The following is a 26,941-nucleotide window of genomic DNA, read 5'->3' as shown; positions in this document are numbered from 1 at the left end:
TTAACAGTATTACTTATTATTAAGTTTAGTATTGGTAGTCCATCCCGGGACTCAGGGTTGTCCTTCTTGAACCTCCCCGGGCCCTTCTTGGACTTCCCCATCAAGAACTCATTTGCTCCCCTTCAGTCTCTCCCCAACCCGACCTCCAACCCGTTAGCCTGGGACTACATTTCCCAGAAACCTCCAGGGTGGGTCCAACCCCTACCGGGCGTCTCTGGGGCCCCGCCCAAGTCGTTTGGAAAAGCCTTGACTACCGGCTGCAGGGTTCGACGTTCCAGACGGAGAGCTGCGCTGGGGGGCTGCGCCGGGGACCTCTGGGAATGAAACTTGAGCCGAAACTCGAGCACCCCTGTTACCCCGACTGTGGGCTACGTTTCCCAGAAGCCTCCACGGGCCACAACCCTTTCTTATCCATCCACCTGTTGCTACCTCGACGGTCGGTTCGCCCCGATCCTTGGAGGATGCTCAGGCGTGGCTGGGAGATCGGGATTGGGCTTCCTTGAAGCTTGGAACACGACGCGACTCGGGACGAAAAAGGTTGTGCCTGCCCAGGCCCTGCTTGGATTTTTACTCCCACGGACTACATTTCCCCGAGGGCCCTTCAGTATGTGTGGTTTCCGTACGAAGTTGGCTGGACCGTGTGAGTTGGAGGGAGTTCGAACGCAAAGGATTGAGGCATTTCGAGGTTGCTTCGCTCACTGCTTTGGGGCGGATTCCATCAGACTGGCGTGAGAGGACCCCAGAGAAGTAAACGGTGAGGGGCCCCGGGGCAGGTCTGGGGTTTGTCAGGAGTTTTAAATATGGGTCGCTGTCGGGCATGTCCAAGCAACGTGCCCGCGCTTGAAAAATAAAGCCTGACGGGGAGGGGATGGCATCCAGGCTGCCTGTCCACACTTAGGGGTGGGAGGTGTCGGCCGAGCGCCAGCGCGGGTGGGTGTGGCTTCAGGCTGGCTCGGGGTCGAATGTCTGAAGGTCAGGAGTGTCGCAGCTGTGTGGCTGCCTGCCTGGGGAAAGAAAGCCCGTGAGATGCTCCCTGGAAGTGGTTTGTGCGCCAGACGTCCGGTGCTAGGCAGCCAGTATCTAGCGGGGTTGTGGTGGGTATCCTGTCGAAGTTGGACTCTGTGGCTCTGTGCGTGGTTGTGTGGGTAGGTGTGTGGGTGGATGCGCGCGCACCCCCAATATGGCCACGTCGCCGACTCTGCCTTTAGGGCTGGAGCTGGGAATGGCGCCCTTTTTGTACATTTTTGGCAGGTGTTGAATGGGGTCCGCGGGTGGGTGGGTCCTGGGCGCCTGCCTCAGCCCGGGATCGCGCTCCCATTGCACTCTTCGGCCCAAGAACTGACACAACTGCAGCCGCTCGCTCTCCAGCGCAGCGAATGGCGTTCTCCTGGGGCCGTTCATGGTGGTGTCGGGGGTTTCTAGGGTGCTTTCCAGGTGGTGCTAGTGATAAAGAGCCCACCTGCCAATGCAGGAGATGTAAGAGACGCGGGTTCGGTCCCTGGGTCGGGAAGATCCCCTGTAGGAGGGCATGGCGGGCCACTCCGGTATTCTTGCCTGGAGAATCCCGTGGACAGAGGATCCTGGTGGGCTACAGCCCATGGAGTCGGAAAGAGTCAGACACGACTAAAGCGACTTAGCACGCTTGCACGGGGTTTCTAGAGCTTTGGCTTGGGACTCTTCCTACTTCCACTTATCTGTTTTTCACCTCGTGGCCGCCAAGGCCCAGTCAACGTGCCCCCAGCCTAGAGGACAGAAACGTGGGACTCCAGCAGGTGGATCCGGTTTCTTTGCATCACAGATCTGGGCTCAATTTGGGTCTGGAAGTACCCAAAGCCAGGCTCTTGTGAAAGAAGGAGGCCACAGTCTGGGAGTCTTTCCCAGGACTCCCATCTGGGCCCCTAAGGTTGTCTGCTCTTCTTTTTGATGGTGAGAGAGGTAGCTGGCCTCTTTGGCTTTGGGCTCCCTCTCAGTGCCTGGGGTGGAGCAGGGATTTGTTCTGCCTTGGCCTCCCCCAGGCTCCAGGTAGGACCTGCAGTCTCATAGTTTCTTAACCATTTTCTATTTTTTTCCTTCTCTAAGAATCCAGAAGAGGAGAAGAAAAGAGTTGCTGTGCATCAAAAGTCATGGTGGAGGAGGTAAGTTGTTTGCTATTCTCTTCTTGGAAAGGGCGACTTGTTGGTTTTCAGGACACTATCATTTCAGGATTCTATGGGAAAATCCCCTGTAGAATGGAAAGGCTACCCACTGCAGTATTCTGGCCTGGAGAATTCCGTGGAGTCACAAAGAGTCGGACACAACTGAGCGGCTTTCGCTTTACTTCACTTCATCCAGGGGATTAACAGTAGTGATTTGGAGAAAGGGGAAGAGAGAAGGAAACCACCGATGGTTAAACCTGGGCTATCTGCTGTGCATGTATTCTCATCTGGAATTTCCATTTCCCTGGATTTTGTTCAGTGTTGTAACAATCTTGGGGGCTTACCTGATGGCTCAGTGGTAAAGAATTCACCTACCAATGCAGGAAACATGGGTTCAATCCCTGGGTCTGGGATCCTCTGGAGAAGGAAATGCCAACCCACTCCAGTATTCTTGCCTGGGAAATCCCACGGACAGAGGAGCCTGGTGGGCTGCAGTCCATGGAGTCACGAAAGAGTCAGACAAGACTGAGCGACTAAACAGCAACAGCATAACAGTCTTGAGAGAATGTGCTTGGTGATTTGGTAGGGAAGTGGAAGAACAGAATGAGTTACTTAAATCTTACTAATTTCTGTCTTGTGAAAGAAATTTTAGGGGTCCAGGTTCACTGTAGCCTGTTTGCTTCCAAATTTCTAACAGCATGGAATGCCTGCCAGCCCCTTTCAGATCTTGACATTTCTCCATCCCCACCCAAATATAAATAACCTAATTGTGATGATTAAAGTAATACAATAAGTGAAGTCACTTAGCTGTGTCCGACTCTTTGTGACCCCATGGACCTGCCAGGCTCCTCCATCCATGGGATTTTCCAGTCAAGAGTACTGGAGTGGGTTGCCATTTCCTTCTTCAAAAGTAATACAGGTTTCTTGCAAAAATTTCCAAAATTTGATTAAGTTATTAAAGTTTAATGCCCATGGTCCTACCATCTAGATGTAATCATTATTAATATTTTAAAATTATTTTATCTGCACATATGTGTGGGTGTGTAATTTTGTTTTCAGAATGGGATCAAAATACTAATAGAAGCAATTTAACTTATTGGGTGTTCACTTTGAGCCACTTGTAGCTTAAAGTTCTTGATATGTTATCTTGTTGGATCCACATAACAACCCTGTCAGTCAGGTATGAATGTAAATTCTGTGATTTTTTTTTTCCCCCTCCACATTTTAACTTCTTTGAAACCAGGATGGGTTTTTCAGTTTCTGGCAAGTTATAGTTTAATTGATGACATTTATTTCTTTCCTGGTATTTAAAGTAATGGGGGCTTTACAAACAGTGGCATATCAGATTTGATGAAATTTGATATTATTCTAAGTTGACAGATGAGAAAATAGATTCTGTTGAGTCAGTTGCTCCAGAATTACAGTTAATAAATGGTACAGTTGGAATTTCTAAATTGCCTACTGATTTCTCTTGCCCGTTTGTCAGTTTATACATTAAGCATATTAAGCATACATTAAGCAAAGTTCTTTTCAGAACTACTCTCTCATTTATAGATTATTTTAGAAGTATTTTTTCACAGTTAATCTATTTTTTGTGTGTTTTCAAAAAGTGTTTTATGTCATGCCAGAAGCTCTTCTCTAATATAAAAATATAAAAGTCACTCATTTTTCTAAAGTGCTTTTTGTCTAAACAGTTTAATCTTTAAGGTATCTGATTTGAGATATAACTACAGAACATTGGCTGTAAAATTCTTGTGTGTGTATGTGTTCAGGCATGTCTGACTCTTTGGGAGTTTTTCCCCCTCAATGTGTCTGAGTTACAACTATTTTTTTTATGATTATTATTAATTTTGTCCAGTTGCTTTTCAGAACTACATATTTCTTTAGTATTGAAATATTTAAGCTAAATATTCTTTAGAAATATTCTTTTCTTTTCTAAAGAGTAAATAGCAAAAAAGAAAGGAAGAAGAAATACTCTTTTTTTTTTCCCTTGGATAAATCTGTTTCTTCCTTTGTCTTTGACTTTTCTTCTGAATCCTGTGGAAACTTACTGAGTTTGTCTTCATATTTCCATTCTGGTCAGAACCTTCCTAAGGTCTGAGAAAGGGACCATATCTTCCCCCTCAGTTCTCAGCACATTTTGGTGAGGAAGGAACTCCAGCTTCCCTTTGCCCTTCAACCTTTGACTGTCCATTTCTCCCTCTATTTCCTCCTCTTAGAGTTCTTGTTGTCCTTTCTCTGTATTAACGATAATTGCAATGCATAAAAGGGTAGAGCCTACCTTCGTTTCTGCCATTTCTTAGCTCTCTGACCATGAACTTCCTCAAAACTTCTGTATAATGTAGTCTGCAGGCTTTGGGGAATATGCTGATAATGGAAATTCACCTGAATGTGCCATTACACTGGCAACCTGGAGGTCCCCTACTCTTACTTCCTGGTCTCCCCAACATCAGTGAGGTGGCAGAGCCCATTGAATCTGTCTCTTTTCCTGGTCCTTGCTCTCACGCCCTGTGACCCCACCCCACTGTCTGTGTGCCAGGTAAAACTTTTGTGGGAACGGGTAGTGCATTTACCTAAGTGAACTCCCTGAAAGTGTTAGTCGCTCAGTTGTTCCGACTTTTGTTGACCTCATGGACTGTAGCCCTCCACGCTCTGACCTGTCTGACTACAGCTCTGACCATAGCATTCTTCAGGCAAGAAAAAATACTGGAGTGGATAGCCATTCCCTTCTCTAGGGGATTTTCCCCACCCAGGGATTAAACCCACGTCTTCTGTATTGCAGGCAGATTCTTTACCACTGAGCCACCAGGGGAACTTCGATTGGACTCCCTGCTGCTGCTGCTGCTAAGTCGCTTCAGTCGTGTCCGACTCTGTGCGACCCCATAGACGGCAGCCCACTAGACTTCCCCACCCCTGGGATTCTCCAGGCAAGAACACTGGAGTGGGTTGCCATTTCCTTCTCCAATGCATGAAAGTGAAAAGTGAAAGTGAAGTCACTCAGTGGTATCCGACTCTTAGCGACCCCATGGACTGCAGCCTACCAGGCTCCTCTGTCCATGGATTTTCCAGGCAAGAGTACTGGAGTGGGGTGCATTGGACTCCCTAATTCTAGTTTATTCCTCCAAAATAAAATAGTCCAACTGTATCACTTCCTTTATTCAGTGAATCCCTTTTACTTTCAGGATAAAACCCCAGCTCTTTCACACTATTGTTTATTTATTATAGTAAATATCTATATTTAGTCCTGGCAAAGATGACCATCATCCTTGGCCTTTCTTTTCTGGCCCCTTTGGATTTCTCCACCATCATGGCTGTCTACTTCTTTCCCAGAATCCCTCACCAGTTATCACCATTAACTTATCTGTTCCTCAGACACACAGGATGCAATTTATCTCCCTCTCTACCTCCAACTTAGCACATTCACTGTTCTTGGAATGCTGCTCAGTCTGTTTTCATTTGTTGGAGTTCTGTTCTTTTTCTGGGTCCCAGTTAATCTTTTACATGTTCTGTGAAATTTTCCACGTACCCCTCAACTTAAATAAGTCACTGTTAGTTCATTTCAAAGGAATTCTGTTTACAGAACTGCTTCTTTCCTCCCTTACCTTTCTACTTCGATTTCCCCTCATAGTGTTGTGCTCTGCAGTGATAAACAGAGCAAACCAAGTGTTTTCTGCTTCCCTAGGTGCAGAGTCCAGCTCAGGTTCTTGTAAAGGATCAGGAAATCCCTGGCTGCATGTGCAAGGGTCAGAAGTGGAAGGGCATCATCTGGAGGGCTGGAGAAATCTAAATTTAAAGCCCAGCGGTGCCACTGCTTACTGCAAACTTGAGTACATTACTAACTTCACTAACCTAAAGATTCACGGGCTTTTCCTGAAGATTAATACATATAAGACACCAGGACTAAACGTGCTGAATGCACAGCAATTGTGCTTCAGATGCAGTGAGCACTGCCTGTCAGCAGTAGGGCTGGGGGTAGGAATGAAAAGCAAGAAAGCCATGGATGATCTTGGCTGGGGACCAGGATGTACAGACCGTGAGGATTCAGAAAATTATGGTTTCATGTAAAGCTGTCATTGGAAAAGACCCTGATTGAAGGCAAAAGGAGAATGGGATGGCAGAAGATGAGATGGTTGGATAGCAGTACTTACTCAATGGACATGAATTTGAGCAAACTCCAGGAGACAGTGAAAGACAAGGGAGCCTGCTGCAGTCCATAGGGTCACAGAGAGTTGGACATGGTGACTGAACAACCAGAACAACAACAAAAGCCATGGAAGCCTGCATCCAGGTAGTTGAGCTTGGCTGAGGCTGAGGCATATTGGTTGTCTGGCCCAGTATTGGTGATTCTGGACAGGGTCTTTGTGGAAAGAGGTTCTAGATTGAGTTCTCAGGGCCCTAGTTCTGGGATATGGGCACAAAGCCAAGGAAGTACTTGAGTCTTAGGCATGGAGGAGGCTGGAGACCTCTGTTGTGGAATCCGTCCAGGCCTGGGCCTGCCTAAGTGTCCTGTGCTCTGGGCCTGAGGATGTCCTCATGTCTCTAAGATGCTCCTCACCTGAGGAGCTTAGCATCTTCCTGATAGATGAAGGGTCTACCCGGGGCAGATCAGAGTAGGCTCTTCTGGGTTCAGATGAGCTCCTCATGGTGGAAAAGTTATTTCTTCTGAACACATTATGTACAGTTGGAACACACTATGTACAGTTGGATTCCCTGGAATTCAGGGAAAGCCAAGGTTTGTTACTGTCCCTCAGATGGAGAAAGAGAAAGGGACTCTGTGTCTGTGTGTGAACACACTGGGTTGCCAAAAGCAGGAAGATAGGAACAGGGAAGGAGAGAGGAAACTTCATTTGTGGACTCTGAGGTCAGTCTGGTGACTCAGTGCTGTTCTTGCCTCTTCCTCCTTTGCCTTCTTAACTTGTATTTCTCTTGGGTGAACGCAGGATATAAATGATCTGGTTTATAACCCTAAAAGCCATTGCTTATGTGAATTGATGTTTCTTCTCTCTCTTACATCAAGAACACTTTTTTATTTTAGAAGATTTGAACTGTGGATTTCTTTTTCCTGGAACTGCTTGCTTCTCTGAGCCTCTCCGAAGAACTTGTTCCCCAGTTCTTCCAATTCCAATGAGTGATGCTCCTGTCCCCTAAGTGTCTCTCTCTTCTCCAACAAACGTTTAACTGTTTATTCAGAAACCATTTAGCATTCCATAAGTGTATATCCTTCCACCAGGAGTACTGATGGAATGGGAAAACCAACCCTTGCTGGAAATGTTGTCCCTCTCTTGTTAGAGCTGTGCTTTGATGAAGTGGAGGTGAGTGGTTATGTGCGACTCCATGTTGCAGACTTGGGTTTTCCAATTATAGTGGATGCATTTCCAGTCACTCATTCATCTCTGACTCTTTGTGACCCCATGGACTGTAGCCCACCAGGCTTCTCTTCCATGGGAGTTTCCCCACAAGAATACTGGAGTGTGTTGCCATTTCTTCTTCCAGGGGTTTCCAATTAGACAAGAAGGTAATTGATACTGATTTTTTGGATTCTTAGTATTTGCTCATATTTTTGGCTCTGAGATTTTTTTGGGGACTGAGAATATGATAGACATATGATAGATTCTGTGTATGCAGTTATGTGATAGTCCACACGGAACCTGTGGGTCCATTTTGAACTTGTGTAGTGTTTGCTCATCGTGGGTCTCATCTTGTGAGTCTGGATCTTACTCCATTAGTTCTGGGAGTTCTGGAACAAAGAGTATAGTTGGGGACAGTTTACTGTAACAGAAACAATTCAACCAGATGTATAAATTATTAAGAAGTAATAACCCTTGCAACTGCAACAGAATTTTAGAGAACTGTCTAAGCTAGTGCTGCAAAATACAGCACTGAATACATAAGACGGGGGGTTGTACACCCAGTAAAAATGATGTCTATTTGTGGACATGGAGAACAACTAGGATTAAATATTCTGGTATATTTATGAGCCTGAGTTTTTAAGAAATTATTAAATCACATAAGCGATATTCAAATCCTATATTCAGAGAGAGAGGTTTTTAAAGATACCTTTGAATTCAGACTTTTAAACAAATTTCTTAAATGGGTAAATTCAAGGAGATAGTCACAGTGTTGTGTGCCGAACGTAGCATGTGTTATGTACTTGCATGTACAGTTTTATTTAATTGGGAAACACCGATTATCTAGACTTTGTTTATTCCCAGACCTGGTTGGGAATAATGGATAATGCCAGAGAGGTTTTATCTGTAGTTTCAGGCATGTTTAAGAATGATTTGAACGACACAGGTACTGTAACCAATATTTTATAATAATTGTAAATGGAAAATAATTTTAAAAATTGTGAATCAGCATGTTATATACCGGAAACATACAGTATTATACATCAACTATATCTCAGTTTTTTTAACAAATGGTGTGTACACCAAGAATGTGTACTGTGATTACCCTTGTTTCCACACTGAACTGTCCATGTTTTTTTTCTTTTTTTGCTAATTGAAGTATAGTCAATTTACAATGTTGTTAGTTTCAAGTGTACAGCAAAGTTATTCAGTTATACATATATGTATCTTTTCAGATTCTTTTCCTTAAAAGTTATTACAAAATGTGTATAGTTCCCTGTGCTATCCTTATTGGTTATATGTTATATATAGTAGTAGTATGTATGTGTGTTAATAGCTTAGTCGTGTCCAGCTCTTTGCGACCCCATGGACTATAGCTCACCAGGATCCTCTGTCCATGGAATTCTCCAGGCAAGAATACTGGAGTGGGCTGCCATTCCCTTCTCCAGGAGATCTTCCCAACCCAGGGATCAAACCTAGGTCTCCCTCATTGCAGGCAGATTCTTTACCACCTGAGCCACCAGAGAAGCCCTATATAGTAGTGTGTATATATATATATATATATATATATATATATATATATGTTAATCCCAAACTTCTAATTTATCCCTCCTCCCACCTTTCCCCTTTGGTAAGCATAAGTTTATTTTCTATGTCTGTGGGTCTATTTCTGTTTTGTATATAAGTTCATTTGTATAATTTTTTTTTTTTTTTAGATTCCACATATAAGCAATAACATCTTCTTTGTTCTCTGTCTGGCTTACTTCACTTAGTATGATAATCTCTGGGTCCGTCCATGTTGGATGAATGTCCAAAACATGCACATGGCATTGTTTCATTCCTTTTTATGGCTGAGTGATATCCCATTGTATAAATACACCACATCTTCTTTATCCATTTGTCTGTTGAGGGACATTTAGGTTGCTTCTCTGTCTTAGCTATTGTCAGTAGTGCTGCAGTGAATATTGTGGTATATGTATCTTGTTGAATTATGGTTTTCTCCAAACATATACTCAGGAGTGGGATTGCAGGATCATATGGTAGCTCTGTTTTTAGTTTTTTAAGGAACCTCCAAACTGTTTTCCATAGTACCAATTTACATTCCTACCAGTAGTGTAGGAAGGTTCATTTTTCTCCACACCCTCTGTAGCATTTATTATTCATAGACTTTTTAATGATGGCCATTCTGACTGGTGTGAGGTGATATCTCACTGTAGTTTTGATTTGCATTTCTCTAATAATTAATGATGTTGAAGCATCTTTTCATGTGCTTTTTGCACATCTGTATGTCTTCTTTGAAGAAATGTGTGTTTAGGTCTTTTGCCCATTTTTTGATTAAGCTGTTTGGTTTTAATATGGAGCTGACTTACCATTTTGTAAGGTCCAGCGTGTCCTTTTTTTCCAAACAGCTATTGAATTGCTCTCTTAATTTTCTTTTATTTTCTTGTAAAGATTTTGGCCCATTAATTTCTGTGTATTTTTATCTGTGGTTTCAGGATTTCAGGTTCAAAGATGTGGTCATTTACTTCTCTTGGAAAGAGTGGGAATGCTTGCACTCTGCTCAGAAGGATTTGTACCAAGATGTAATGCTGGAGAATTATAACAACCTGATCTCACTGGGTAAGTTGACTTGTCCTCCAAAATTCAGAATTGGTCTTAAATTTTTATATTTATTATAATAATTTCTTGTGAAGTGAAGAAGTGAAAATCACTCAGTCGTGTTTTCGACTCTTTGCGACCCCATGGACTATATATCCATGGAATTCTCCAGGCCAGAATACTGGAGTGGGTAGCCTTTCCCTTCTCAGGGGATCTTCCCAACCCAGGAATCGAACCCAGGTCTCCCACATTGCAGGCAGATTCCTTACCAGCTGAGCCACAAGGGAGTCCCAATTTCTTGTGAGTCCTTCCTAAGTGCTTAGCTGAATTAACAAGTCTTCCTAAGTGCTTACCAAAGAATGCTTTGTCTCTTGTGAAGTTAGAAATTGGCTGCTCCTATATACATTATCATGTGTAAAACAGATAACTAGTGGAAAGCTGCTATATAACACAGGGACCTCAGCCTGGTGCTCTGTGACAACCTAGTGGGGTGGTATGGGGAGAGCAGGGAGGCTCAAGAGAGAGGGGATATATGTATATAATTATGACTGATTCTTGTTGTTATACAGCAAAAAACAACACAACATTGTGAAGCAATTATCATCCAATTAAAAAACACATTAATAAAATAATGCATGCAGCCTAGGAAAAACAAACTTAAAAAATAAATATTCAGGACCTGAAATAAAAAGAAAAAGAAATCAGCTGCTCCATTGAACTTTTATCTTCATCCCCCTTTCCTCATACCCTTAATTTTCTTACTCCTCTTTCGTGATAATCGTGGACTGATTTTAATTCTGGGACACCCACAACATAACTTGATCCTTTTTTTCTTTCTTGAGCAGGATTCGCCAACTTTAAGCCAGATGTGATCTCTTTATTGGAGCAGAGGAAGGAGCCCTGGATGGTTAAGGGCAAGGAGACAGAAGAATGGTGCCCAGGTGAGTAATAGAGACTCACATGGGAAACACCATGGCAGATGTCACTCTCCTGACCTGTGAGAAGGCAGGCAGCACATCTGAGATGTTGTTAGGAAAGCTCCCCAAGAAGCCTGAGATCTGGACAAGAGAGTAATGTGTAATGTGAGACTGGTTTTTCACATGTCTTCCAATTTCTTGCTACTGTTCCTCATATTCCCTCTGATTTCAGGAAGGAAATGCCTTTCTGCTTTCCTCCGTTCCTCCTTTCCATGAGATAACAATTTTCACCATACTTTGGGTCCGGTTTTGTTCTGATTTTTTTTTTAATAACTTTTATTTATTTTTATTCTTGACTGTGCTGGGTCTTCACTGCTGCATGGGCTTTCTCTAGTTGTGGCAAGCTGGGCTTCAGCTAAGGCTACCCTCTACTTGTGGTGTGTGGGCTTCTCATTGCAGTGGCTTCTCTTGCAGAAGTTGTGGTGCACGGGTTCAGTCACTCCTTGGCATGTGGGATCCTCCCAGACCGTTAGGTGGATTCCTTACCAGTGAGCCTCCAGGGAAGCCTTGGGAGAAATTATACCAGTAGATAAACTGATGAACAAATCAGATCAGTCGCTCAGTTGTGTCCGACTCTTTGTGACCCCATGAATCGCAGCACACCAGGACCCCTGTCCATCACTAACTCCTGGAGTTCACTGAGACTCACGTCCATCAAGTCAGTGATGCCATCCAGCCATCTCATCCTTTGTCGTCCCCTTCTCCTCTTGCCCCCAATCCCTCCCAGCATCAGAGTCTTTTCCAATGAGTCAACTCTTCGCATGAGGTGGCCAAAGTACTGGAGTTTCAGCTTTAGCATCATTCCTTCCAAAGAAATCCCAAGGCTGATCTCCTTCAGAATGGACTGGTTGGATCTCCTTGCAGTCCAAGGGACTCTCAAGAGTCTTCTCCAACACCACAGTTCAAAAGCATCAATTCTTCGGCCATCAGCCTTCTTCACAGTCCAGCTCTCACATCCATACATGACCACTGGAAAAACCATAGCCTTGACTAGACAGACCTTTGTTGGCAAAGTAATGTCTCTGCTTTTCAATATGCTATCTAGGTTGGTCATAACTTTCCTTCCAAGGAGTAAGCGTCTTTTAATTTCATGGCTGCAGTCGCCATCTGTAGTGATTTTGGAGCCCAGAAAAATAAAGTCTGACACTGTTTCCACTGTTTCCCCATCTATTTCCCACGAAGTGATGGGACCAGATGCCATGATCTTCGTTTTCTGAATGGTGAGCTTTAAGCCAACTTTTTCACTCTCGTCTTCAACTTTCATCAAGAGGCTTTTTAGTTCGTCTTCACTTTCTGCCATAAGGGTGGTATCATCTGCATATCTGAGGTTATTGATATTTCTCCTGGCAGTCTTGATTCCAGCTTGTGTTTCTTCCAGTCCAGCATTTCTCATGATGTACTCTGCATATAAGTTAAATAAGCAGGCTGACAATATACAGCCTTGACGTACTCCTTTTCCTATTTGGAACCAGTCTGTTGTTCCATGTCCAGTTCTAACTGTTGCTTCCTGACCTACATACAAATTTCTCAAGAGGCAGATCAGGTGGTCTGGTATTCCCATCTCTTTCAGAATTTCCCACAGTTTACTGTGATCCACACAGTCAAAAGCTTTGGCATAGTCAATAAAGCAGAAATAGATGTTTTTCTGGAACTCTCTTGCTTTTTCCATGATCCAGAGGATGTTGGCAATTTGATCTCTGGTTCCTCTGCCTTTTCTAAAGCCACCTTGAACATCTGGAAGTTCACAGTTCACATATTGCTGAAGCCTGGCTTGGAGAATTTTGAGCATTACTTTACTAGCGTGTGAGATGAGTGCAATTGTGCCGTAGTTTGAGCATTCTTTGGCACTGCCTTTCTTTGGGATTGGAATGAAAACTGACCTTTTCCAGTCCTGTGGCCACTGCTGAGTTTTCCAAATTTGCTGGCATATTGAGTGCGGCACTTTCACAGCATCATCTTTCAGCATTTGGAATAGCTCAACTGGAATTCCATCACCTCCACTAGCTTTGTTCGTAGTGATGCTTTCTAAGGCCCACTTGACTTCACATTCCAGGATGTCTGGCTCTAGGTCAGTGATCACACCATCGTGATTATCTGGGACATGAAGATCTTTTTTGTACAGTTCTTCTGTGTATTCTTGCAAATACGTAATTATAAAATTGAGAAAAAGATTATGAAGGCAAAGAAAAGGATATAGGATAAAAAGTTAAGATGTTTAGAATGAAAGAAGCTGGCAATGGCAGATATCCTGGAACAGAGAGCATGCAAAGAAGCCAAAAACATTTCCTAAAAGATGAGAACGTAATTGGCATGACATGCAAGTTGAATGGAGGCCAGTGTGGTGAACTCATGGTGAGTGAAGGTGACAGTACCTCAAAATTAAGTTGAAGAGGGAAGCGGGGGCCAGATGCTGCAGAACTTTGCAGGTCTCATAGTGAATTTCGTATTTTAGGTGCAGGGGGAAGGCACTGCATTTAAACAGTGAGTCCCACATTTTGAGTGGCCTCAGAAATCAGTGAGGGAGATAGAAAAACATACCAATAGCCATACTTTCGGCAGACAACTATTATTTATTTTGTGCAGGTATAGTGAAGGGTGGACAGCCAGTACAGAAGTAAACAAGTTAAAATATAATCTGTTGAGTTTAGAGGTGAAGTATACTGATGTCTACAAGGTGACTTGATGTTTGGAGGGGTAGATAGATGTATAATAAGGCAAGTAGATCCAAACATTTATTGTAGAATCTAGGTGATGAGATTATGGGAGTTCACTGTCTAGTTCTTTTCATTCTTCTGTGTCATGAAAACTTTCAAGCATAATGTTGGGGGAAAAGATAAAATAACATATGATAAGTACACTGCAAAAAAGTACAGTAAGTAGACTGATGAAGGTCCTGTTTTGTAAAGAGTGGTCTCTTAAGTTGGCATCTAAATAGAGGTTAGAATGAGGTAATTGAAAGGGCCATGTTGATATCTTAGGGAAGATATTTGTAGGCAGAGATTCTGAAGGAAGGGTGTGCGTGGCAAATGTGAACATCTGGTTGGTCAGGGAGCTAGAATAGTCAGCTCATGGGAGGGGATAAGGCAGTAAGGTCAGAGAGGTAGTGCAGGACAAGTTCTGGAAAGGCCCTGTGGATCATGAGGGATTTTGACTTTTACTCTGGGTGAGAAGAAAATCCAGTGGAGGATTTTGAGCAGAAGAATGACATGATCGAACTTATTTTAATAAGAGCACTCTGGCTATTGTGTTGGGGATGGAATATTTCCATAGGAAGCATAGTATTTCCATAGGGAGATACTATGCTAGGATAATGTTTTGTTAATCTTGGTGAGGGATGGCTCTGGACAAGGTAATTACTGCTAGAGATACTAGTAGAAGTAATCAAAATCTGGGGCTAGAGATGAGAGGACTTGCTGTTAGATAATGTCCTACTCCTTTAGATTCTTATTTAGTTGGTTGGTTCCTGGACATTACATATTTAAAAAAAAATATTTATAATTTATTTATTTGGTTATGTTGGATCTTAGTTGTGGCACATAAGATCTTCAGTCTTTAGTTACCAACTGCTGGATATGGCATGTGGGATCTAGTTCCCCAATGAGGGATCTAACCCAGACACCCTGGGTTGGGAGTGCTGAGTCTTAACTGGTAGGCCACCTGGGAGGTCCCGGACATTGTATTTTTAACAAGTCCCCAGCTGATTCTCACCAGAAGTGAAAAGCCACTTCCTTGGGACTTCCCTGGTGGTGCAGGACTAAGACTCCGGTGCTTCCAATGCAGGGGGCCTGGGTTCAATCACTAGTCAGGGAACTCGATCCCACATGCCGCAACGAAAGAGTTCACATGCTACTACTAAGACCTGGCATAGCCAAATAAACATTTTAAAAATCACTTCCTTCATAAGCTGCCCTCATTTTCTCTATTCTTATTCCCCTCCCATCATTTTTTTTTTTTTTTCAAATTGTAACTCAGTGTTAAGAGCAATTTAAACTATTCACTATTTTTAGTTTGTTGTTTCTGCCTTGGAACTTTCCTTTCTCCTGCAACATGAAAATACTCTTTTCTTTGTTATCTTACAGACTGGAAATCTAGAAGAGAAGCCAAGACTTTATCTTTAAAGGAGGACAGTTATGAAATTAAGTCATTGCAACCAGAGATAACAAAGAGACTTATAAGCTCTAATCTTGAGTGTCCTAAAGTCAGATATACCAGAGAAGTCAGATGCCACTTGGAGAGGCTACCAGAAGAACATTTCAGACAAGCCATAATAACTTTTGAAGAAAGATCCACTTCCATTCAGCACACAGATCCTCGAGCACCTCAGACAGCTCCTACTGGAGCAAAATCCTGTGAATGCAAGGAATGTAGGACTTCCAGGTTCCAGCCATACCAGAGTCAACATGAAAGAAGTCATAATAAGGAGAAAGACTCTAAATGTGGAGAATGTGAGAAAGCCTTTAATAGTAGGTCAGACTTGATGAAGCATCAGAGAATTCATGAAAGCCAAAAAAGTAATGAAAATAAGGAAGGTGACTTTATTCATGACTCTCAAAGTAATGAAAATAAGGAAGGTGACTTTATTCATGACTCTCAGATGATATCTCAGAGCATTAATACTGCTGAGAAACCTCATAAATGTAAGGAATGTGGGAAAGCCTTTCATTCTACCTCACAACTTAGTAAACACCAAAAGATTCACATAGGTGAGAAACCCTTTAAGTGTACGGAATGTGGAAAGGCCTTTCCATCTACCTCACAGCTGAATTTACATCAGAGGATTCATACCAATGAGAAATACTACGAATGTAAGGAGTGTGGGTAAGCCTTTACCCATCCCTCACACCTTCTTCGACATCAGAGAATCCATACTGGTGAGAAACCCCATAAGTGTAAGGACTGTGGGAAAGCTTTCTGCTATGACACACAACTTAGTCTTCATCAGATAATTCATACTGGTGAAAGACGCTATGAATGTAAGGAATGTGGGAAGGTGTACAGTTGTGCCTCACAACTGAACCTACATCAAAGAATTCATACTGGCGAGAAACCTCATAAATGTAGGGAATGTGGAAAAGGTTTTATCTCCTATTCACATCTTGTCCGACATCAGAGTGTTCATACAGGGGAGAAACCATACAAGTGTAAGCAATGTGGGAAAGCCTTTCACCGTGGCTCAGAACTTACCAGACATCAGAGAGCTCACATGGGTGAGAAACCTTATAAATGCAAGGAATGTGAAATGGCCTTTACTTGTAGCACAAAACTTATCCGGCATCAAAAAATTCACACTGGTGAGAGACCCCATAAATGTAAGGAATGTGGGAAGGCTTTTATTCAACGATCAGAACTTACTCATCATGAGAGAAATCATAGTGGTGAAAAACCCTATGAATGTAAGGAATGTGGGAAGGCCTTTGGCCGTGGCTCAGAGCTTAGTCGACACCAGAAAATTCATATTGGTGAGAAACCCTGTGAATGTGAGCAATGTGGGAAGGCCTTTATTCGTGGCTCACACCTTAGTCAACATCAAAGAATTCATGCAGGACAGAGGAGTGAGTGAAGACATGGGAAACCTCAAAATTTGACATCTGGGAGAAGGAAATGGCAACCCACCCCAGTATTCTTTCTTGGAAAATTCTATGGACAGAAGAGCCTACTGGGCTGCAGTCCATGGTGTCACATGACCAGAGCATGCACGCATGAGGGGTTGGAGGGAGATGCTATGCTATGCTAAGTCACTTCAGTCGTGTCCGACTCTGTGCGACCCCATAGATGGCAGCCCACCAGGCTCCCCCATTCCCTGGGATTCTCCAGGCAAGAACACTGGAGTGGGTTGCCATTTCCTTCTCCAATGCATGAAAGAGAAAAGAGAAAGTGAAGTCGCTCAGTCGTGTCCGACCCTCAGCGACCCCATGGACTGCAGCCCTCCAGGCTCCTCCGTCCATGGGATTTTCCAGGCAAGAGTACTGGAGTGGGGTGCCATTGCCTAGCAATAAACAGGTAGAACCAAAAAAAAATAAAAATTGACATCTGGAAATTTGTGTGCTAGTAAAACAAAAGCCTATGTAATTGTCAGGAATGTGGAAAAGCATTTAAGGACACCAGCTTAATATCACACTACTGTGGATATGAGGCCTTCAATTAAGGGCCAGAATTTTATATGTATTCAGTTCAGTTCAGTTGCTCAGTCGTGTCTGACTCTGTGACCCCATGAATCACAGCATGCCAGGCCTCCCTGTCCATCACCAACTCCCGGAGTTTACCCAAGCTCATGTCCATCAAGTCGGTGCCACAACTGGGTATTGTTTTTGCTTTGGCTCCATCCCTTCATTCTTTCTGGAGTTACTTCTCCACTGATCTCCAGTAGCATATTGGGAACTTACCGACCTGGGGAGTTCCTCTTTCAGTATCCTATCATTTTGCCTTTTCATACTGTTCATGGGGTTCTCAAGGCAAGAATACTGAAGTGCTTTGCCATTCCCTTCTCCAGTGGACCACATTCTGTCAGACCTTTCCAGTATGACCCATCCATCTTGGGTGGCCCCACATGGTATGGCTTAGTTTCATTGAATTAGACAAGGCTGTGGTCAATGTGATCAGATTGACTAGTTTACTGTGATTATGGTTTCAGTGTGTCTGCCCTCTGATGCCCTCTTGCAACACCTACTGTCTTGGGTTTCTCTTTGGATGTGGGATATCTCTTCACCGCTGCTCCAGCAAAGCACAGCTGCTGCTCCTTACCTTGGACGAGGTCGCCCTTCCTGACCTTGAACGTGGAGTAGCTCCTCTCGGCCCTCCTGCACCTGCGCAGCCACTGCTCCTTGGACATGGGGTTGCTCCTCTCGGCCGCCGCCCCTGACCTCGGACATGGGATAACTCTTCTCGGCTGCTCCTGCGCCGTCACAGCCTGGTGCTCTTAGTCGCCGCCCCTTGACATGTATTACTGATAAGAGATCTTATAAATGTTAGGAATTGGGAGGGGTGTATCCGTATTTCAAAATTTATTAGACATCAGAGTTCATTTAAAAAATGAAAAATTCCATGACGATAAGCCAAGTGGGCAGACTTAGGAAGGTAGTGAAAATGTTGACACAGAAATCATTCTAACTTTTCTGAACATGAAGGGTTATTAGCCTTAATGAGAAATCAAGTGTCACAATACAAATATCATATAGATGAAACATCTATCTGCTAAAATTAACCTGAACCAAATCAGAGTGGGAAAGGATTTAACCAACATTTACTGTTTGCTGCTGCTGCTGCTGCCTAAGTCGCTTCAGTCGTGTGCGACCCCAGAGATGGCAGCCCATGAGGCCCCCACCCCCGTCCCTGGGATTCTCCAGTCAAGAACACTGGAGTGGGTTGCCATTTCCTTCTCCAATGCATGAAAGTGAAAAGTGAAAGTGAAGTCGCTCAGTTGTGTCCCGACTCTGCGACCCCATGGACTGTAGGCTACCAGGCTCCTCCGTCCATGGGATTTTCCAGGCAAGAGTACTGGAGTGGGGTGCCATTGCCTTCTCCACATTTACTGTTTACTTCATCATTATTTCTCATTTCTTGTAGGGCTAATTACTTAACCAATTAGAAATATTAGGATCATATTTCTTAGCATTGTGTACATTGTATCCCTTATCTGACTCATATTGAAAGTGTGCTTAATGAGAGCTGCATTATATTCTTTTTTGTTTTCCTAGTTTTGTATTGGAAATCCTGTAAGAGGAAGGCCTTACAGTGTACAGTGACTATATGAACATCTTACATCATCTTTCTTTCTAGAATGTTAGATAATTCCTTCTGGAGAAAAATTTTAAAACTGAAGCTTTTCATAGCTTGCCTTTTTCCCCACTAGGGGATTCATAATGTAAGAAACTCCAATATAATAAAAGTGAGCTACTGTAAGGTCAGAGAGAAGATTTAGATGATTTTTTAAGGCCTTCCAAGAAACAAGAGACATATGCCCCAATCTCTGACCTCTATTCTAGTGAATTAGAAAATAAAGCCTCAGACAAAATCCATTTCTCTACAAGGAAATTTAAGATACCTATATAAGTTTTACATTAAAAAGGAAGTCAAATTATCATTCGGCAAATGAATGACAAAGAGACAATGTTTAAATTTGTAGGATGCAACCAAAGCTTTATTCAGGGAATTAAACTTCTTTCAATGTATGTATAGAAAATGGGGACAATTAAAAGCCAGGATTCATTCTCACTTTATTATAAATACTTAGTCCACTGCTAAGAGGTTCTCAGTAAGCATTTGTTGACCAGAGGAATGAGCGAGTGCATTCACTTGCTCAACAAGCATCCAGCTGTAGTCTCTTGAGGTGCTCTAGCAAAATAAGTGCAAAACCCAAAAGACAACTTTGAGAACTTTGAAGTGAAAGAAATTGCACCCTGGACAGAAAAAATTCAAGCATCATAAGTGAGAAAGTAGGTATAACTGCAGAAATGAAGACCAAAGGGACCTCACCTGGTGGTCCAGTGGTTGAGACTTAGCCTTCCAACACAGAGGGTGCCAGTCCAATCCCTGGTCGGTGAGCTAAGATCCCACATGCCTCATGGCCAAAAAATCAACATAAAAAACATTAAAAAAAAAACATAAAACAGAAGCAGTATTGTAACAAATTTAATAGACTTTTTAAGTGGTTCACACCAAAAAAGAAGCAATTAAAGAGATCAAGAAATAAGGCAGTATTTTGGCAGACACTGTTGGTTGCCTACCCACTGGTATTAACCAGTCTCCCTTTTCTAGATGCCTGCTGCCCACCTAAATCTAAATGCCAGATGCTTGCTCTCCTAATTGCTTGCAACTGAGCATATGCGTAGTGGGCTTCCCAGGCGGTGCTAGTGGTAAAGAACCTGCCTGAAGACCCCCTGGGTAGGGCATGGCAGCCCACTCCAGTATTCTTGCCTGGAGAATCCCATGGACAGAAGAGCTTGGCGGGCTACAGTCCATGGGGTTGCAAAGAATCAGGACTGAAGTGACAGTACAGTACACATACGTGTAGCAGTGCTGACCACCGAAGGTCTAAGCAAAAGACTGCAAGTGAGCTTCAGTTAAATATTCTTTACTTAACAAAATAGGAGGAAATGGCCTTCCCTTATACAGGACACATCTCTGTGTGATATCTGGGATTGTGGCCGCTTTACAACCAGAGAACGCAAGAAGCCGAGACTGGCACAGGCGATAGAATTGCTTGTGTGTTTGACACTGTAGAGCTGATGAAACAATTCAGAACTGCTCTATGCTTGGTTGTATGTGAAATAAATTCCATGCCTCTCTGTTAAACATTTATATTCAACTTTGTATATCTGAGTACTGGGAAAAGTATTTTCACATATAGTATATATACATACACATGTTTATTCAACTTTAATTAGTAAAAAAAAGTATCAGTTCAGTCGCTCACTCAGTCGTGTCCACCTCTTTGCAACCCCATGGACTGCAGCACACCAGGCTTCCCTGTCCATCACCAAGCCCCACAGCTTGCTCAAACTCATATCCATCCAGTTGGTGATGCCATCCAACCTCTGTCATCTCATCCTCTGTCATCCCCTTCTCCTGACCTCAGTCTTTCCCAGCATCAGGGTCTTTTCCAGTAAGTCAGTTCTCTGCATCAGGTGGCCAAGGTATTGGAGCTTTAGCACTGGTCCTTCCAAGGAATATTCAGGACTGATTTCAGATCTTTTTCAGGTATTCAAATATTCAGAATGCTTCATATAAATGTTCAGAAAATGTTTACATTTAGCTTTTTATAGTATATGTGAAATTATGGGGAAAACATTATTTTCCTAAGTATTTTCTTAAACATATGTATGTGTATATGTATACAACTTTGACAAGATGTTGGAAATGCTTGTTTACATTCAGCATTTACAGTGTATGCATATATTCAGTTTTTTTATAGTATGTCTGAAATCCAGGAAAAGTCGTATTTTCCTGAATATAGTAAGAACCAAGAAAAAAACTGATGAAAGCGCTACAGCATTTTATTCCTCTAGTACTAGAGTAACTTACAGATAAAATCTAACTCTTCAAGATTTTATAAAGAGTATCAGCTATGAGGCTAGCATAACCCCTGTACCAAATTTGGAAAAGGGCAGCATCCAGGTCCAATCAGCTACAAAAATAATCCAGTGTACTCATGGTATATGAATGTTCCAATTAAAATAGCAAATCAAATCTAGCAGCCCACTAAAAGAAAACAGGGTGTTGTTGTTTGTTTTTTTTTCTTTTAATCTGAAATAAAATGGTTCATGACCTGGCCTGTCAGATTGTAGAAACTGTAATGTGTAAATGTAGTGTTTGCACATTGAAAACTAGACACTTAACTTATCCATCAAAAATAGTAAACTGTTAACAGCAAATGATACTCAATTGCTATGAGACTGTCCATTAATTGTGCATCTGTAGACATTCACAGCATTTGGAATAATCACCACCATCAGATTCCACCTTTGCCCATGCTTCAGAAATACATACTTTAATGTACACATATATTATGCAACAAATTAAATCGGTCATAACTAAACCAGTCAACCCGTAGGAGGACAATGTACAACAAAAATTTAAGCATTTTTTAAAAGAGGGAAATGAAAAAAAATAAAAGAGGGAAATGATTACTAAATTTTATCTATACTTTCTCTACAATTTCTTATGTTGAGTTATAATAAAAGTTGTAATAAATGTTAAGAAATGATTGTAGACTGGTGGTTGCCCAGGGGGAGAGAGGTGAGAGTGGGTTGGATTGGGAGTTTGGGATTAGCGGATACAAACTGGTATATACAGAATGGATAAACAACAAGGTCCTACTGTGTAACACAGGGTGCTACTGTGTAGCACAGGATATTCAATATCCTATTATAAACCATAATGGAAAAGAATATTAAAAAGTATGAATCACTGCTGTACAGCAGAAATAAACATTGTAAATCAACTATACCTCAATAAAAAATAATTCTGATATTTTGCTCATAGCTCAGATGGTAGAGAATCTGCCTGCAAGGTGGGAGACCTGGGTTTGATCTCTGGGTCGGGAAGATCCCCTGGAGAAAGGAATGGCTATCCACTCCAGTATTCTTGCCTGGAGAGTTCCATGGACAGAGGAGCCTGGCAGGCTACAGCCCATGGCGTCGCAAAGAATCAGACATGACTGAGCAACTAACACTTTCACTTTTTTTCTGTGATAACCACAGCAGTTAGAGTCTCAAGAGTCCACGAGGTGCACAAACTTTGTAGCCAGATGCTTAGAGGGTCAGTTTTTCACAGAAGTCCAGAGGTGGTTGCTGACAGCGTCTGGCTGTAGATCCAGCAGTCAGTTTTACTTCACAATGAGGCCGCCATCGCTGCCCAGTCCACAAACACCCTCCCCTCAGACTAGGGATAAAGTGTAAGGCATTTAACAGGCACCACCCAGGGACGATTATGACCATTAAGCAAAATCCAGCAGAAAGAACATTCATTGTGAGGTAACATCACCCCTGCCTGTGGCTTTTGTCCGGCCTTGCATTACCATTCCACTAGTCCACCCCTCGGCTCCATTGCCAGTGCCCAATACAGGCCGTGTACGAACCAACCACAAGGTTAATAAGATGATGCAGTCTCCAGTAAGACAGTGCATTCTCCTGGGTAACTACTTTAATAGCTTTAGGTGGGCCGGCAGGAGACCGGTAAAATCTGTCAGTCCCTTTCTTATCTTTTAAAAAATACTTGACTGTGTTATGTCTTAGTTGCGGCATACGGGATCTAGTTCCCTGACCAGGGGTTGAACCCTGGCATGGGAGCATGGAGTCTTAGCCACTGGGCCACCAAAGAAGTCCCATTCAGTTCCTTTCTAATCCTATCCCCCACAAGACGGCAAACCCTAACCACCCAGGCCTTACCTGCCAGTCCCAGGGCCATTTTATAACATGTTCCCCTGGAGGTAGATCCAGTGGTAAGGGCAAAAGTGAATTCGTGTCCTGATCAATAGTTGCTACTGCCTTCCGGTGAGCAACAGTTGAATTCACATTGTGTTGACTAGTTGTCTCAGTGTTCAAATGGCTTGGGCTCAGTGATGATAGTTCCTGGGATGTTGAAGTTATAGTTTGTAGGGCTTGAGTTAGTTTCTGATCCACACGTTGAAAGCATGGGCTTCCATCTCAATTGTTAAGGAGTCCCTTTATCCTTTCCATGAGCCCAGCAGCAATGGCATGGTAAGGTAGGTGGAAATGCCAACGAAAGTCATTTTTTATCAGCCCATTTCTGAACAGCATGCCTGGTGAAGTGGATTCCTTGGTTGTTATTGATGTCTGTGGTGGGGGAGAGTCCTATATGTTGCACACAGCCATTCTAGACCCCAAATAATGGTGGCTGTTCACACTGCTAGACAGTTCTGGTAGGCCTTTTGTAATGCCTTCCACCTGTTGCAACACATTGTAGACTGCATATTGATGAGATGAGATCAGATCAGTCACTCAGTCGTGTCCGACTCTTTGCGACCCCATGAATTGCAGCACGCCAGGCCTCCCTGTCCAACTCCCAGAGTTCACTGAGACTCACGTCCATCGAGTCAGTGATGCCATCCAGCCATCTCATCTTCTGTCGTCCCCTTCTCCTCCTGCCCCCAATCCCTCCCAGCATCAGAGTCTTTTCCAATGAGTCAACTCTTCCCATGAGGTGGCCAAAGTACAGGAGTTTCAGCTTTAGCATCATTCCTTCCAAAGAAATCCCAGGGCTGATCTCCTTCAGAATGTTACATTAAGGGAAATAGTGGATTTTGAAAAAGAATAAAGGACCGATTTGTGCAGCCTAATCCTAAAGAAAATCAACCCTGAATATTCAGTGGAAGGACTGATGCTGAAGCTCCAATATACTGGCCACCTGCTGCAAAGAGTGGACTCATTGGAAAAGACCCTGATGCTGGGAAAGATTGAAGGCAAAAAGATAAGGGGGTGGCAGAGGATGAGATGGTTACATAGAATTACCAACTCAATGGACAAGAGCTTGAGCAAACTCTGGAAGATACTGAAGGACAGGGAAGCCTGGGACGCTGCAATCCATGGGGTTACAAAGAGTCAGACAGGACTTGGTCACTGAACAACAACAAAATATCCTGTTAATGGCAGATGTATCAGCAAAGCTGAGAATTAACTATATCCTGTTTTAATTGATTGAAAAAATTGTTACAGATGAAAAAAAACTGTTACAGATGATCTTAAGGCTCTGATTAAATAAATAAATGTTCTCTGGTGGCTCAGATGGTAAAGAATCTGCCTGCAATGTGGAAGACCTGGGTTGTTTGATCCTTGGGTTGGGAAGATCCCCTGGGGAATGGAATGGCTACCCACTCCACTATTCAGGCCTGGAGAATTCCATGGACAGAGGAACCTGGTGGGCTACAGTCCATGGGGGTCGCAAAGAGTCAGATATGACTGAGTGACTTTCACTTCACAACTTCCTTAGTGTTGCAGTCAACTTAGCTTCTGGTCAGTCAGTTGAAAAACTGAACCCTAAAAAAATATTTTTATTGTTAAGATTCATATACTTGTACAGGTGTCCTCCAGCCAAACACCACCACCAGGAACATTCCTGTAAAAGAACAAGTTGGGTTTACTGTTCGTTGCAGCAAAGAACACATCATTGGGAACCATGGGGGTGTGTCCACAAGAAGGTGCTAGAAGGCTTGTTCTCGTGTTTATTGATTTAGAGAAGATTTAAGAGGTGAGGCTTTGTTCTGGGTTGGATGTAGTCAGGAATTAGGGCTAACTTTTTTTAAAGAATTGAAGTATAGTTGATTTACAATGTTATGTTAGTTTCTGGTGCACAACAAAGTGAGTCAGATATATATATACACACACATACACATATGTGTTCTTTTTCATATTCTCTTCCATTGTGGTTTACTACAGGATATTGAATATAGTTCCCTGTGCCATACAATCGGACCTTGTTGTTTATGCCTAAATATATTAATAAATCTTATCTCTGGGGGTGGGGGCAGAATAAAGCAAGGTTAAAATTGCAATTGGTAAAGAAATAGTAGTCATTCCTATTATCCAGGAACATGTTTGGCATTTTGTAGTTTGAAAAATGTTCCTGTTTTATCTGTTTCAGTATTATTACAGATGATCTTGTTTTTGTCTTGACCCATTGGAGTCACAGAGTTGCCTGCTGTTGCTAAGTCGCTTCAGTCATGTCTGACTCTTTGCAATCCTATGGACTGTAGCCTGCCAGGCTCCTCTGTCCACGGGATTCTCCAGGCAAGACTACTGAAGTGAAGTGGATTGTCATGTCCTTCTCCAGGAGGTCTTTCCAACCCAGGGATCAAACCCAGGTCTCCCACATTGCAAGCAGATTCTTTACCATCTGAGCCACCAGGGGAAGTGAGGTCACTGAAACTCGACAGGAAAACACCAAGATGTAGCTGAAGGGACCTGAGCAGCTCCAGCACATCAGGGGCTGCTTGTCTGTTTCTATGGTACATAAAGAGCATAAATCTTAAGTGTACAGCTTGATGTCATTTTATCTACTGAGAAATATAAATAAAATAAATAACATATTGGGGGAATTTATTTCTATTTGCAGATGCATGGCAGAAAACATATTTTAAAAGGAGTAAATCATAAGAGGTCCTGCCGGGGTCCAGCCCCAGTGGAGTCAGGGATTGCGAAGGGGAGACGGCTTCGGCGATCAGGATACGATAGAATTAGAGATATAAAGAGTGGTTAAATAAGGATAGCTCAGTGAGAAAATTCAGTGGAGAAAAGAGGCTGAATAACTTGGTTTACGTGGAAAGCTAATAAAATTCCAAAATAAGGAATTTACATCACCTACATAGTTCGCAGGCGTCCTCCCGTTCTCCTGAAGGAGAGGAGACACTAAGGCCTCCCCAGTCAGATCTTAGAAGCCCAGGCATAATTAGTAGGCTTGACGAGCCTCCACGCTCAAGAATTCAGCTGGAGGGTGAGAGAAAGAACGACATGGGGAGACCAAGTTTCGGTGAACAAGGCCCGCACTTTATTTTCCAAAGTAGTTTTTATACCTTAAGTTATGCATAGAGGATAATGGGGGAAGGGGTAGAGTCATGCAGTAAGCCAGGCTTTCTTCCTGCAAACTTATCATATGCAAAACATATGGCATGTGCAAAACAGATGGCATGTGTTGTAACTGTGTTACAGTGTTCATTTATAAATGTGTAATACCTGGCATCATCGACTCAATGGACATGAGTCTGAGCAAACTCCAGGAGATAGTGAAGGACAGGGAAGGCTGCCATGCTGCAGTCCATGGTGTCGTAAAGAGAGTCAGACATGACTGAGCAACTGAACAACAATACCTGGAATTATCAATACCTAGATTACTTTAAGGATCCTAAAAAAAATCAATGAGAAAACCCAAAAAGAAACAGAGAAAGTACGTGAATAAAAAAGCACTTTTAGGAAAATGTGATTGGTCAATAAACACGTATGAAAAAATGTGCTCAATTTGCTTGTAATCAGGGAAACACACTCATCTTTAACAACTGAAGGGATTCAAAATTGGCGCAAGGATGGGGCAACAATCTGGCAATATGTGAAGCAAAGTCTATACAGCACTTCTAGATATGCACCTTTGAGAAAATCTTTATAAAGAAAGAAAATACACAAATGATATTTAATATAGCATTTTTATTTCAATGAAAAATCATTTATGTCCTAATCACTGTTTAATAGAGTATTTCAGCATGTTTACTATATACACCACCAAGGACCAGGCTGAAATCGTTTCCACTCTGTAGAAAAGCACCGGCCCAGTATTCAAGCTGGAAGCTGCTTTCAGAGTATGATGTGAGCTGCGGAGAAGGGTCCTTCCTCACCCTTCCACAACACACTCACTCACCATAATGTCTGAAATAACATCC

At 42.8% G+C, this 26,941-nt stretch overlaps 1 protein-coding gene across 1 annotated transcript; it reads left to right on the top strand.

The window, feature by feature from the left end:
- The first annotated feature begins 902 nt into the window (after window positions 1–902).
- On the top strand, window positions 903–17,095 carry LOC147353725 (uncharacterized). Its single transcript, XM_086352031.1, is given in 6 exon segments — window positions 903–1,094; window positions 2,080–2,135; window positions 9,979–10,102; window positions 10,927–11,022; window positions 15,138–15,587; window positions 15,630–17,095. Coding segments are annotated over 5 exon segments (1,671 nt in total). The 5' UTR covers window positions 903–1,094; window positions 2,080–2,123; the 3' UTR covers window positions 16,619–17,095.
- The last annotated feature ends 9,846 nt before the right edge of the window (window positions 17,096–26,941 follow it).

Source organism: Bos grunniens, chromosome 18, assembly GCF_055505025.1.
Source record: "Bos grunniens cultivar Pamir isolate PY7600 chromosome 18, Bosgru_T2T1.0, whole genome shotgun sequence".
NCBI lineage: Eukaryota > Metazoa > Chordata > Mammalia > Artiodactyla > Bovidae > Bos > Bos grunniens.
This window is presented reverse-complemented; position numbering and strand designations above follow the sequence as displayed.